General features: G+C 34.5%; 1 protein-coding gene across 1 annotated transcript; it reads left to right on the top strand.

Annotated features, from left to right (window-relative positions):
• The first annotated feature begins 8196 nt into the window (after positions 1-8196).
• Positions 8197-12254, top strand: LOC127956564 (prolactin-like). Its single transcript, XM_052554598.1, has 6 exons — positions 8197-8211; positions 9361-9457; positions 9565-9761; positions 10721-10828; positions 11206-11385; positions 11660-12254. Exons 1-6 carry the CDS (start codon positions 8197-8199, stop codon positions 11849-11851), a joined length of 789 nt encoding a protein of 262 aa, XP_052410558.1. The 3' UTR covers positions 11852-12254.
• Positions 12255-14849: the final 2595 nt, after the last annotated feature.

The raw sequence follows: 14849 nt of genomic DNA, 5'->3' as shown, positions 1-14849 counted from the left end.
AGAGAGAGAGAGAGAGAGAGCAAACGCACCTGCCGCTCACAAATCCTGCCATCTGCTGGTCATGCACATCAACATCTATCAAAATTAACACAAAATTTGAAGTTTGCAGATACATACAGTACGCTTACAATACAACACACATAATAGCTTTTATTAAAATAGCTTTTCAAATAGCTCAAATAACCTGTCATTGATGAATATCCTGTGGTTGAATTTTTCCTTGTAGGCTTTAAATGTGTATTTCTGTTTCATGAATTTTATTGTCCTTACAGTTGTTTACCTAAGTGTTTACATTTCGCTAAAAAGCAATAAAACCAATTCTTATTTTGTCTGAAATGTAGCCTGTGAAATCATCCACCTTTTTTCTAAACACTTAGCCTAATTTCCTGTGAATGTGCAAGACTTCAGATTCATTAGCTGCTAAAGAAGAAACCAATAAAGGGTGAAACTATTATGCTACAAACCAGTGTGATTCTGATTACGATAATAAATTACAGTAACATGATAACAAATGCCAGTTTGCAATATCAAAGAGCAGCAAAACATACTGTATCTGTTCGCCGAAAATAACTGGAAACCAATGACACCGGAAGTCTCGCACATTTCAAGATACGAATGGCCGCGTAATACAGTTAAGACTTTATAATATATTAAGGATTCTTAAAATTACTCTGATAGTTTTATCAAATGTATAATATGTCACCAAGATGTCTAAAGACTGCATGATCTGGAAAGCATCTGTTTTGTTTAGCATCTGACAGACGTCGGTAAGATGTGTTACACACATTCTAAATCATAAACTTATTAAAAGTATCTAATAAACTGCTATTTGACATCTAAAAGGATGAGGATGCAGATGAGCAAACACTTTTATAAATCCGTCCTGCAGATGTAAATGCAGACGTCAAATAGACATCTCCATGATGTAGGCCTAACTTTGCGATCAAGATCTGGACAGTTATTCAAAAATGTGCTGCTTTGATGATTTAACTCCTCTCCACCATGTTAATAAACTAAAATAACTCATGTAAACCAGTGGAGATTAATTGATTAAACATGCATCCACTGGCATATGCATATATGGACAATATTTGGTTGCTTGGATATGCAGAATTATGGTGCTCAGATAACTAAGACATGTTGCCATGGCATCTGCAGTCCATTTACATATGGAAAAGGGTCAAAGAAGAAGGTCATGCGAGGCAGAATTAATAATTGCTCAACCAATCAAACAGGTGTGGCAGACTTGCTCCACTGTGTTAAAAAGGCTGGCTTTCCGAGAATGCTGAGCATCTGTTATCTGTCCATGTGAATGCGGTTCCAACACATTGCATTAAAAAAAGAAAAAAGCAGGGAGTTTGTGTGTGCATGTGCATACTAGCTCATGCATAATTAATGAGTCATTTGGATGGCAAACCTATAAATCTGATTACACTTTCCTATCATCACCTATTATTTTTAGACCACTCTAGCGATATGCATGATATTAATCTAAATGCATATAAACCAGAAACCAGTGGAGAAAACAGAGAGAAATAGAGTGAGAAACTGCTGGATGTCATCACGCGCACCTTTCAGTTTCCACAATGACAGCTCAAGGCATCAGTAAGACAGAAGGCAGCTTAAAAAGCGATGCACAGGGAGGTAGCTGTCCTCCACATCAGTTCAGGCACTACACAACAACAAGTGTTTCAGACAACAGCCTGTCTGCATGCATGACAATTTCTGTGGCCTTCAAATGAAGCAGCAATATGAGTGCTGTGATCATTCTGTTATCTGGAGAGAAAAATACAAACCACACAGGACTTTATTCGATTAAGGGAGTGCTTTTTAAAATATTTTTCTTATTAATATCCTCAAAGGTTAGGGCTTGTAAATGCTTTTTGGTCTCTCTGTAGCATTGATAGTCAGCTAACAGGGAACATTCTGGCAAGGTTCTCTTTTAAAGTTATGTGCAAACGTTCTTCCAGTAACTGATCAGTTCTTTAATAATAAGTTTATTATTAGTAGTTATATTTGTTCAGGGAATTGTTCAGGGAATGTTTTGTCTACAATGTTTTACTTTTGAATATATATATATATATATATATATATATATATATATATATATATATATATATATATATATATATATATATATATATATATATATTTAAAATGTTAAATTAGTAGTTGTTTCAGAATGTTCAAAGAAGTTAGCAAAATGATCAAATGGAATGCTCTAATAATTAATAAAAAAAATATTTACAAAAAAAAAAGAACATTTTAGAGAACATTTAAGAACACTTGAATGCTTTTAGAAAATATTTTTGTCAGCTGAGTAGTTATGACCCCTGACCCCCCCCCCCCAACCCCCACAGAAACAACAGCAGTCAGTAAAAGAGTTAAAACTTAAAACATTATAATAAAAAGATAGCACTATACACCTTATGTACCAATACCATCCACACCTCATAAAAATGACTCAAAGGCAAAAATTCAGTCTTATATTTTGTTAAGAGTATGACAGGTTTGCTGTCGTGTCTGTGTTTTTAAATTAATCTAAACAAAGCCACCTACACTTACTGTAACTTAAGCAACCACTCCAAAACGACTGCAGATCCAGCATGACTACTCTTCACCCAAACAACCACTCACTGCTGTCTCCACTTCACTAAAGAATGAGACTCTCTAAACCAGTGAGAGGCACACGCGGCTCTGCAAGTGCAGCATGAAAACACTTATCTGATGCACAAGTACAATTACAGAGGATGGAGTGTTATCCTGACATCACAGGGTGGAATATTTCTCATCTTCTGAAGCTTGGAGCATGTTCCTCAGCAGTCTGTGTCATTATGATACAAAGACAAATTGCACTGCGACTATTAATGACTGTTACAATGCAGGCTGTTTTATAAGCATTCATAAAGAGTACAGCATAAGAACAGAAAAGTGGTTGAATGCAATTATACTTAAAGTTTGCTAAATCGGAACAACTAATTTAATGCACTTTAATTATGCAGAAGTAGTGAGGAAGTCCAGCTAAAGATGTACTTTGTATATTTTATTGTGCTAAAGTGGAACTATTGCAGGTTTACTTCAGGTACACTTTAAATATTTTGTTTTTAAAGGACAATATTATTAAAAGACCGTACAATACTCATCAATAGTGACATTAAAACACATTTAAGACTTTAATATTGTAAGAAATCTGCATTATGCACATGCAGTTCGCCAAATAAAGCTTAATTATAATTTTTGTATCAACTCTTGGCTTATCTTTCAGTAAATATGTAAACAGATTTGAACTAGGCCTATATTTAGTTTAAAATAAATGTATTTTTACGTTTTTACTAGGGTACTACCCATATAATAAGATAATAACAAAACCAATCATTTTAAGATCAAAAAATAATATCAAACAATGCTGTATATAGAGTAAGGGACAAATATTAAAACGTGATTTGTTTGTTTAATGCTTGATGAGCAACACGTAAAAAATAAGCAAAGTTGGCTATGCAACAATATAAATATATACAATGCTGACATCTAGTGGAACAGACACATAATTTCTTAGATATCTATTTGTATATTTATCTTTATGACTTGTATTTATATGTGTGCATTTGAATATATAAATGTAAATAAGTGTGTGTGTGTGTGTGTGTGTGAATAATTCTTAAGGAAATTTACATAAAGATCATAGTTATTTTATTATTATAGTGTATGTTTATAGTATTCATATATAATATATAGTATTAATATAATACGTTAAAAATATATATATAATATATATATTAAATATATATATATATATATATATATATTAAATATATATATATATATATATATATATATATATATATATATATATATATATATATATATATATATATATATATATATATATATATATATATATATATATATATATATATATGAACAGATAAAACAGAGAGAAGTGCCAGTAAAATGTGTTATACTGCTGGAACAGAAACAAAACAAAAATTGTGAAATGTCAACAAAACTGCCTCACTTTATTTATAGCAAAATATTACAGTTTTAAAACATAGTTTGCATGATTTTCATTGTTGCTAAAAAAGAAAAGAAAGGCGTTTTGGCATAAAAGGCCAAAATGATTCACATGCACATAACCTCAGCAATGACTACTCATCTGAAAATCATTGCACAGAATCCACAACTCGACTGTAATGAATGCCCAGCTGTTATGAATAGTCTATTTTTCCTGTCCATGTTTGTTTACATCAGCTCACTGATAAGCCATGTGAGCCAGTGCGAGAGGTCAAAGGTGACTCTCATTGCTGCCACAACATTAGCGTGATTCAGTGATTCAGCAGCATGCTGCACACTACACGAGCATGCAGCCAAACGTGAAGACCTCTGCCACCCTGTGTCATGCCATATTAACTAACTGCTTTGCTAAAATACATAAATTTTTTCCAAACATTTTGGCGACGTCCCCCGTGGGCAGGTTCTACGTAAGATCACATATACTGTATTATCCTACCAGATCAGCTGTATGCATACGTATGAATATTTTTGGTCCACCAGCAGTGTCTTCACTGCAGACCCTGTAAAAAGCAATGTTGCGAAATAAATCTGAACTGTGTACAGAATGTTATGCTGGACTGTCCACCCACAACCTTTCTGGGTGATGGAAATGTCAGACAAAGGCCACGCTTGTCTGCTGAGCAGTACAAATTTTTTAAAAGTATTTGGACACGAAATATGAATTTAAATATTTGATTTTTTTAAATCATCACATTAAATAAATTATCAAAGTGATAAAATTATAAATCAGAAACTGAACATTATGTCCATTATTTTCATGTTACAGTATTGCTGCTAACATTATAATGTTTGTAACCATGTTTTTTTTTTTTTTTTTTTAAACAACGCCATCAAACCATAATAAGAAAAAAACTAAATTAAAAAAAAAACTGGAAATTCTAGGAATGTCAATTTACAGTTTTTCACAGAACAAATTATAAGGATTTGATATTTTACTTCCAAATATTGTAATTTTAACAGTATTTTACTGTAAAATTACTTTAAATGTCTCATTCGATTTATTTTTTCATCATATGTAGTAAGCTAACTTATTGTTAACATATTAACAGGTTTTTAACACAGCATTTTATAGTTTTTACTGTTAAAATTCTGATTTTTTTTTTTACACTTTACAGCATTAAATGGGAGTAAATCATTACTATTATTATCAAAAGCTTGATGAAAGAAAAAATTAAATTGTTTTTTTTTTTTTTACTCAGAATTGAATAGTACTGTTAATTTCACATTCAAAGAGAATTAACTGTGAGATATATCTGTGAAATATATATATTTTAGAGTGCATTACAATTAGGTACATTTAATTATTATTGATATTTTATAAACACACTGTGGTTCCAAATCTGCATCTGCTTTTGCTTTGTTTTCATTTAAAGGTTTTAATAGACCACAAGTATACCATGGTTTCATGCCCAATTTATTGTAATATAAAACCTGACTCATCATTTTTGGATTGAAATATAATTTTTGGAACTTACAGCAACTGTCTATGAACAACGGAGAAGGAAGTGTATAGGTGAGGATGTTGATCTGTTATGAGCCGGACATGAGCCTGGCCTTCAGTACATGTGCAGTTTTCAAGAGGTCAGGAAACAACATTGTGTAATTAGGCAGACTTTTAAAAATATATATATTTTTATGGGCATTTTATGCCATTTTTATTGAGATACGACAGTAGAGAGATTACAGGAAAGCACTGGAAGGAGAAAGGGGATCGGTATTTGCAAAGAACCTTGAGATGGGAATCAAACTCGGGCCGGCGTGAGCACAGTTGCACTGTGTCGATGCACTAACCAAGAGGATGTTGGCACTGACATTAGCTGGATAATTCTAAGAAATCGTTTTAAGTCGTTTTTGGAATCCTCTCATTTTTAAAAGGCTTCAAAATGCACTGATGCTATTTATGTACATATGTGGACTATACTGAGAGTCAACAGTATATTTCAAAGTGCATTTGCCCATCTTTTTCTGTGTTAATGGGTGGAAGTATTACTCTGGCATTTAGCCACTCAATGTATGATTCATAATGAATTGTGATTCAAGTTTCCATTTAGACTTCTGCAGAGTATGAAAGTTTGTCTTATTAAATGCTTCATAATTATCATTAGGTCGTTGGTAAAGCATATGAGGACATTGACTTGGCATATATTTACATTCACTTCAAATGGACATTGAGCAATGACGTTCATTTTCAAGAGAAATGTCCACATGTACTGTCTCTTAAAAGTTTACAAAAGTAAAAAAAAAAAGGGGACATGTAGTTGCTGTCCATGGTGCTGGATCATCTTAGCCTTCTGTGTCCCATTACAACAGAAAAACCTGAATAATGCTCCTTAACTCATTTATCCTACTGCCACAGTGACAGCACTAATGACCTTCGGGAGTATAAGAAAGTTTTGTGTTCAGTTTGTCATTATATCAGAACTAAGCATTTGAATTCCCTGTTGAAGTATTATTTTTAATTAAAAAAATAAAAAATAAACAAAATAAAATACAGTAATATTCTTTCAAACCATGTAGGGAAAATAATATTAATAAAAGTGATGTGACAATCAGCTAAGTATTGTGACCCATATTTAGAATTCATGCTCTGCATTTAACCCATCCAAAGTGCCCACAGACACAGACAGACAGACAGACACACACACACACACACACACACACACACACACACACACCGAGCAGCCCGGGTTCAGTGCCTTGCTCAAGGACACTTAAGTCATGGTGTTGCCAGCCCGAGACTCGAACCCACTACCCTAGGGTTAGGAGTCAAACTCTCTAACCACTAGGCCACGACTTCCCCATTTTTGTATATTATTTATAATAATAAATGAAAAAAATACTGCTAAACTGAACACACAAGTAATGCTAAAGGGAGTTTCTGTTTGTAAGTTAAATAATTGGCTTAATAACTCGCCAAATATTTATTTTTCATTTCTGTTTTTTTTTTTTTTTTTTACAAATATACAACTTTTATTGCTTTTACATAATCAAATGCTAAAAATGCATACTTATAGAAATCAATCAGTAACTAATGAGGAGCAGAGATTGAGAGAGATGGACAATATGTGGAATTTTGTCTTGCATTAAACAGATGTTGCATAACTTGAACAGACCACGTGGAGCCCCGCCGGGTGTTTGGGTCTGATTTTACAACCACACTGTGTTGTGTTTGAACAGATACTGACTCTTTACTTCTGCTTAACCTCACGTGGAGACAAAATATCTGAAATATACACTACCTTGACCCCTTTAACTTACACAAAACCCAACAACTGTCAGCACAGGCAAAAATCATGTTTTGTGGATCAATTAATTAAACACATAAATGATGGCAGCACTCATTTCTGTTATTGAGCATCAACTAAAAACACTATATAGTTTGGGGTCCGAGAGATTTATTATTATTAATTTTTTAAAGATGCTAATATTTTTATTCAGCAAGGATGCATTATGTCTAAAGTGTTCTGTAAAGACATGTATAATGTTACAAAATGTTTCTAGTTGATATCTACACCTTAATACTTAATTCTACACCTTCCTGCAAAAATATTAACCAACACTGATAATAATAAATGTTTAAATCAGCATATTAAACTGATCTCTGAAGGATCACTGAAGATTGGGGTAATGACGGCTAAAAATTCAGCTTTGCCATTACAGCAATAAATTACATTTTAAAATATATTACTGTACAATATTTCACAATATTACAGTTTTTTGTTGTTGTTGTTACTGTATTCTGTTATTTCTTTTAAAAACATGAAAAACACTTGCAAATCCCAAACTTTTGAATAGAAGTGTAAATACTTTAGTAACAAAAGAAAACTATTTTTAGTTGTAGATAGAGTTTTATCCAGTCACCTGATCTCTATCGCTTCTGTCAGCATGTTTCACGCATATCATCATTTAAAGTGGCATTCTGTCCGCATTCTATTTTCATCCCTGAACATTTGAGAGAACAACTCACTGTTTCATGACAGTTTGTAAGATTTGATATCTAATAATAGTCCCCCTGTCTGTGTTTGACCCATATCCAGCTGTCTGACGTCATAGTTCCATCCAGTTTAACGTCGACTTGTCATAGCCACACATGTATATCATGCCTTGAGGGTTGGGTGGCGTATGATGGTCGTCACAGTGGTACTGAACATCCAGCTACACTAACACAAATGTCTGAGGTCAAGTGTCTCTTATCGAGCACATGCAGCAAGGCAAGCTGAATTCAAACACAAAGGGATAAAGGAAAAAGGGAAATCATTTTTGCCCCATCAAATATCAAATTCCTACGGTTGTTGGCTTTTGTCAGATCAGTGAGTCCACCCCAAGTGCACTGGGTTTAAAAAAAAAAAAAACAGAAATGGTGTTCACTGTGATCCAAAAACACTTTCACGTGAAAAATTATATTTTCACAATAGCCAACAATTCATTGTATGGGTCAAAATTGTTGATTTTTCTTTTATGCCAAAAATCATCAGGATGTTAAGTAAAGATCATGCTCCATGAAGATATTTTGTACATTTCCTAGCATAGATATATCAATTATATGCATTATTATATTACTATTAATATGCATTGCTAAGAACTTCATTAGGACAACTTTAAATGTTTTTCTCAATATTATTATTTTTTTTTTTTTCACCAGATTCCAGATTTGTAAATAGTTATATCTCAGCCAAATATTGTCCTATTCTAGCATATCATACATCAATGGAAAGCTTATTTATTCAAAATAACAATTTCAATCCATGAAAAAAAATGCATCTATTTTATAATAGATTTTTATTTTCATGCATAACATTTTCCAGTCTTTTGGAAGTACACCGATGCTTAACTGAACACTGACAGGGCGGAATTAATTAAACTCTAAAAGCAACTCAGTCCATTTCCGTAAACCACTTATTCCTTACGATTACTTTTTAAAGTGCATGACTTACTGGCGTTTCGGGTCATGTTGGATGGCAGAAGTCAAGAGCACCAATCACCCAGGTTATTCTGGTGGGGCAGATGACAGGACAGAGAGAGGGTTAAAGAGGAATCGCAAAATCGAAGCGGGCAGCCTGCAGGGACTTGGGTGGGGGGAAGAGGCATTAGTCACCACCTGATTGAAGGAATGGACACAATGGACTACGACAATCACGCCATCATCACGCACACACACTTTTCATGCCCGCCCCCTTCGTTCTTCCCTTCTCTTTAATGGGCAGATTCGTCCCTCAGCACCTAAACTCTGGGCACTTTAAATAGCAGTCCGACCCCTTGCTATTCCACAACCTCCTCCTCTCCTCTCAGAATGTCCAGGAGCCTGAAGCAAGGTATTTCTATGAAGTGACAGAGGCTCTGATTCAAGGAGACCGGCTAGCTTTTGAAGCCCATGTGGCTGTCTACAGTTAGAAATCAAATCTCTTTCTCCATCTGTGGATGTACTGTTCTGTTCTCAGAGGAACTTAGATTTTCTCTAACCCTCTGCTCCTCTATTTGTCTCTTTGTCTTTGGGTTTGTCTGTGCCGGCAGTGGCTGTGCTGCTTGTGGCACTTCTGTGCCTGGATCCTCACGGCCGGGTCGGCTCCGCACCCATCTGCGCACACGGGCCATCAGGATGCCATGTCCCGTCCCTGGCAGATCTCTTCGACAGGGTCATTCAGCACTCCGCCAGAATGCACAGCCTCTCCAACGATCTGCACTCAGAGTTTGTGAGTCACATCTGTCTCTTCTTCTAATTGTGCTAATGTCTTTGTAAAGTGAGGAGGTTGTCAATTGTTGTGCCTGTGCCACAGTATTACATCCACATTTTGTAATACAAGAAAGCATTTCTAGAAAAATGATCATGTATATCAAAATGCATAGTGTATAAATTTGCAAATATGTATGAATATTACCTAAAGTTATTATATAAATTAAATAATCTACTTCTCTCAAAAGGGGAAAAAAAAGACTGAAATTGTATTTTTCCTTGATAATACAGATAAATTAATTTCTTTTCGCTAATTTCATGTATGAATTGTGAGATATTTATTTACATATTTATCATAATAAAACACATAGCAACAAAATTAACCTTTTTAGATGCATTGTTTTTAAATTTATAAATGCATAACAGCTAAATTAACTCTTTTTGTTAATATAAAGTATGAATTTAAATAATAATAGACATTCATATTTTAGAACTATTATAAGTTGAACTTATTATAAAACATTATAAATAATATTTCAAAATAATATTTGTTATAGTAAAATGCATAACAACTAAATTTACTATTTTTGTTCATATCTAGTATGTATTAAAATAGTGTTAGTCTTTTTAGATATTTAAAATGCATAATAACATGCAGAAACTTGACATGAACTAGTTTTGCTGATGTAAAATCTGAATTTAAATAATAATAGACATTTTAGATTTTTTTTAAAAGTGCATCAGATTTTATTGTCATAATAAACTACATAATCGCATTTAACTAAAAGTTAAATAATTTAAATGTAAAATCTATATTATTAGTTGATAGCATTTAAAAGATCACTAAATAATGGTTTAATTCTAACATTTAAATATAACTGTATTTATATAAAATTGCAAAAGTAATAAACTAAACATCTTTCTGCAAGGAATGTGGCTTCATTTTCACCCCTGTCTTCTCTTTCTTTTTGACTGAAGGAACAGTATTTCCTGCCCAGCAAAAACCATATTGGAAAGATCTACCGCAAGTGTCACACCTCCAACATTTTGACTCCGAACGGCAAAGAGAATGCACAGAAACTAGCTGTGAGTATAACATCCTAATCAGCTAAAAACCCCTTCCTGACAAACGTCCCAAAGCTGAGCTCTAAGGTGCATTTATCACATCGAGCACCTGTGATTCTGCTGCCACTGCTTGTCATTAATGGACTGGATTCTCAGATCCCACTGCTGTCTTATCACCTCTGAGCCCTTGAGCAAAGCACTTAACCGCAGCCTGTCCCAAGAGAACTGTCCCATCAATTAATGCACATAAAGTCACATCTGCTAAATTAAGTAACCCAGCAACCATCTTCTCAAACTCTCAAACCTCATTAGTATATTATATATATAGTTTCAGTCAAATCAACACAACTGTTCCTTCATACCTGTAGCTTTGAACTCCTTAAACTCTTGTGTGTCAGCGTGAAGAGTTAACGGAGGTGATTCTTAAACTGCTGATGGCCTGGAGGGACCCCCTGTTCCAGCTGCACCAGAGCATGGCTGACCAGCAGGACTTCAACAGCTTCAGCAGTAACAAAGCCCTGGAGATGGGGGACATGGCCCATGAGCTGAGGAAAGGGGTGGAGAAAGTAGCTGAAAAGGTGAGTCACGAATTTGGAATAACAAAAGGTGTGACACTTGTGTGATTGTGTGTATTTATGAGTTACCGTAAGTCATATTTTTACGACAAATTAATCAAACATATCATTTAATCAAACTCTGGAACAAGGTTGCACAAATTTAAATAAAGTCAAATATTTCATTTCACAGACCTTTTGTGGTTGACAATAATTGGTTTGTGAACTTTCTGTAGCCTTTGTGAAAACTGCCTAAAACGCTGTGATTCATTCAGTGTTCTCTCTTGTCCTCTGTCAGATGCGAGTACTGGGAATGCTCGGCAACTCTGTGACAGGTCTGTCTGCAGCAGAAGCCATGCTTCCTCTCTCTGAAAGCGGAGAGGCCATGAGCGACTACGAGCTCCTGTACTGCTTTCGACGTGATTCAAACAAAGTCCAGAACTATCTAAAGATCCTGAAGTGCAGAATTGTACCTGAGCATGACTGTTAGGGAAAAAAAAACATTGGCCTTTCACCTGCACTACTGGACAGCAAATGGGACACATGCTGGTCCACACTTCTCAAGCATGTTTGACTCTGCGCCATCAGTTAAGACTTCACCAGATCCCACTTAATAAATCTGACTTTAGGCTTCATACTCTAGCATTCCAAACCAATTCATTGCTGTAATTATCAAAAAATAAAAAATAAAATAATAATGCATATAGTAGGAGAGGGGGAAACTGTTTCGCCTTCAAAGTCAACTCATTCCTTAAAATATTTTTCTATGTACCAAGTTAAACTCCTCTGAATCAAATTTTCGTTTTATGCTTTCAGATTTTATCAGTGGCAAAGCAAATTTTCACCGAGTTGACAACACAAAATGACAATAAAACTGTAGATTCTTCAGCACAGATGCGATGTTTGCTGTATTTATTAAAGAATTTGAAAAAAAAAAAATGTATATGGTATTGCAACTACAATTCTGGAGCTTGAAAATTATTATGTTATATTCCCCTAATATAAATATATATATACATCTGTGTATGTGTGCGCGCACAATATTTTTAATACAAATATTTTCTTATTCCATAATCTCTTGCTTAATTATTGCTGTTTTGCACATAAAAAATAATAATAATAATAATGTGCTGCGCACGCATTTCACTCATGACTAATTTGGGCTGGGCAAAACTACACGTGTTTTGGGGTGAATAGTTATTTTCTTAAATGAAATCTGGATGGGAGTTGTGTGTGTCCCTATCTTGCCCTCTGCATGTAATGGCAGGTTAATCTTCATACAGTAGGACAGAAAGGCATTCAATTACACTGGAGTTCAGTCTCAGCCTGGGGCCGATGCTTCCGCCTGAACTTTACCATTTTACCAGACCATGTGTCACGCAATCAGGTGCGCTGTCATGTTCAAGGAGGAAAAAGCTTTAAGACTGCAGAATAGTTCTGCCTTGAAAATGGCATTACTTGTAAAACACAGTAAAGACTACAAGAACCCAAAACTGGACTTTTGTAGCTTATAGTACATGTCTTTTAGTTTTTAGGTCATATATGCATCAAACTCTTCTGGGATCATTGGGATCTGGCTGTGACATAACTTGAGCCTGTTGGCCATCTATAAAACTGCTTTTTGATATGCCCCGCCCACATTTCAACAGGAAATACATCACACACTGGAACGAAAAACCAATTAAAAAGTAATTTAAAGTGGAATTCAAAGTGAGATGCAAGGTTGCTGACGTATGTGAATGATGTAAGACTGAAGTAAGAAATCACTTTGAATCAAAGAATAGAAAAAAAAAGTAGATCAGCACATCTGGATATTGCTGTGTGTCTGGAGGGTGTGTGAGTGTGTTTGATGCCGAAGTAGGCCTGTGCGTGTGTATTGCGCAATGTTCATCCATTCATCTAGATGACAGACTGCTCAGGCCTTGACTGTCTCTCAGTGACTCAGGGGTCTGTGGGTCAGAGGGGAAAACACAGCTTCCTTTAAACGGTGACAACACTTCCTACAGTAACACTACAATACTGATGCTGTTATATTTTGCACTCATAAATTTGATTATTAGATATCTAGCATAATACAAAAATGGGTTATTAGTTATTCTCATAAAACTTTCAATTAAAATATCAAAATCGCAAAACTCAAATTTTAGTTACGTTTTTATAGAGGATACAGCATACTGCATCATGACTACTTCCCCTGGGGTATATGTGCACACACACACACACACACACACACACACACACACACACATATAATTGTGTGTGTGTAATTAAAATGAATATATTTTATATTTCTATAAAGATTTTTTAATTGAATTATTACTTTTATTTAGCAGCAATGCATTCAATTGATCAAAAGTGATAGTAAAACATTTAGAATGTATATCTATTACATATACAGTATACATATACTGTATCGATTTCTATCTATCTATCTAATATACAATAGTTAATTGTAAAAAAATATTTCACAATATAACTTACTGTATTTTTATCAGATAAAGCAAAATGTATAATAATAATAACAACAACAATAATAATAATAATAAATATATAATTTATGTCTCTTTCTACAAAGCTAATATTTCAAACATTCTTTGAATTTTATTTCCTGAATTAGAAACAGTCATTCCAGTACAGTTTGTAGGTAACGTAGGAAATCTGATAATCACTACCATAGACTGCATTCCTACTTACAGTATTGTCAGAGATAATATATGGCTATACTGTATATGTGCAATTATGCAATTTACACTAATATACAACTGAATACTTTGGCTTTCATGTCATGTCAAATAAAATGACGCAACTCCAAATTTCCTGACTGTGTGACTAGTGTGTATGACACAAACCCTGGAGACAAACCACTAATCTAGAATGACGGAAATGAAAACATAAAGGAAAATCAAGAATGTCAGAGTAATGTACAGTGCAACCTATGCCACGCCACAGACAAGACAGTAAGCGACAGTCATAGTACATTCGGAAACCATGATTGTTCACTTCCTGTACGCAAGGACTGAATCACGCAGATCTGTCTGATGTCATATGAGCTTATGACCCCAAAGACTTCTAACCAAGGACCTTTCACTAACCTTTTTAGGGTAGAAAAGATCTTGCATACTCATCTTTTTGCTGTTGGCCATCTGACTGTCAATCCCAGAATGCTCAGCTCTCAGACTGACTCTGGGTAACTTCAGCTGCACATCAGCCATCATATCTGATTTTAGGGCCTGTCCATCAAAGCACAGCCCAGAATCCCAGAGAACAATGAGCCACTTCTGTGGCAGAGTAAAGACTGTGTGAGCATTTACTCTATGAAAACTGCCCTAAACTAGAGCTTGTCAGGTCTGATATTTATATTTAATGCACTTATTTTATATTACACTTAGCAGAATTGTTGAAATACACATTTTATTTTTTATTTTGCCCACAGAACCCTCTAGTGATTAAATCTATGGCTATTGTACTATTCTATGGTGGAAGGAAAT

This window comes from Carassius gibelio, chromosome B4 (genome assembly GCF_023724105.1).
Source record: "Carassius gibelio isolate Cgi1373 ecotype wild population from Czech Republic chromosome B4, carGib1.2-hapl.c, whole genome shotgun sequence".
Taxonomy (NCBI): domain Eukaryota; kingdom Metazoa; phylum Chordata; class Actinopteri; order Cypriniformes; family Cyprinidae; genus Carassius; species Carassius gibelio.
This window is presented reverse-complemented; position numbering and strand designations above follow the sequence as displayed.

Coding starts and splice junctions, on each gene's coding strand:
- LOC127956564 (XM_052554598.1), top strand. Junction 9,458..9,564: donor AGCCCATGTGGCTGTCTACA/GTTAGAAATCAA, acceptor CTTTGTCTTTGG/GTTTGTCTGTGCCGGCAGTG. Junction 11,386..11,659: donor TGGAGAAAGTAGCTGAAAAG/GTGAGTCACGAA, acceptor GTCCTCTGTCAG/ATGCGAGTACTGGGAATGCT.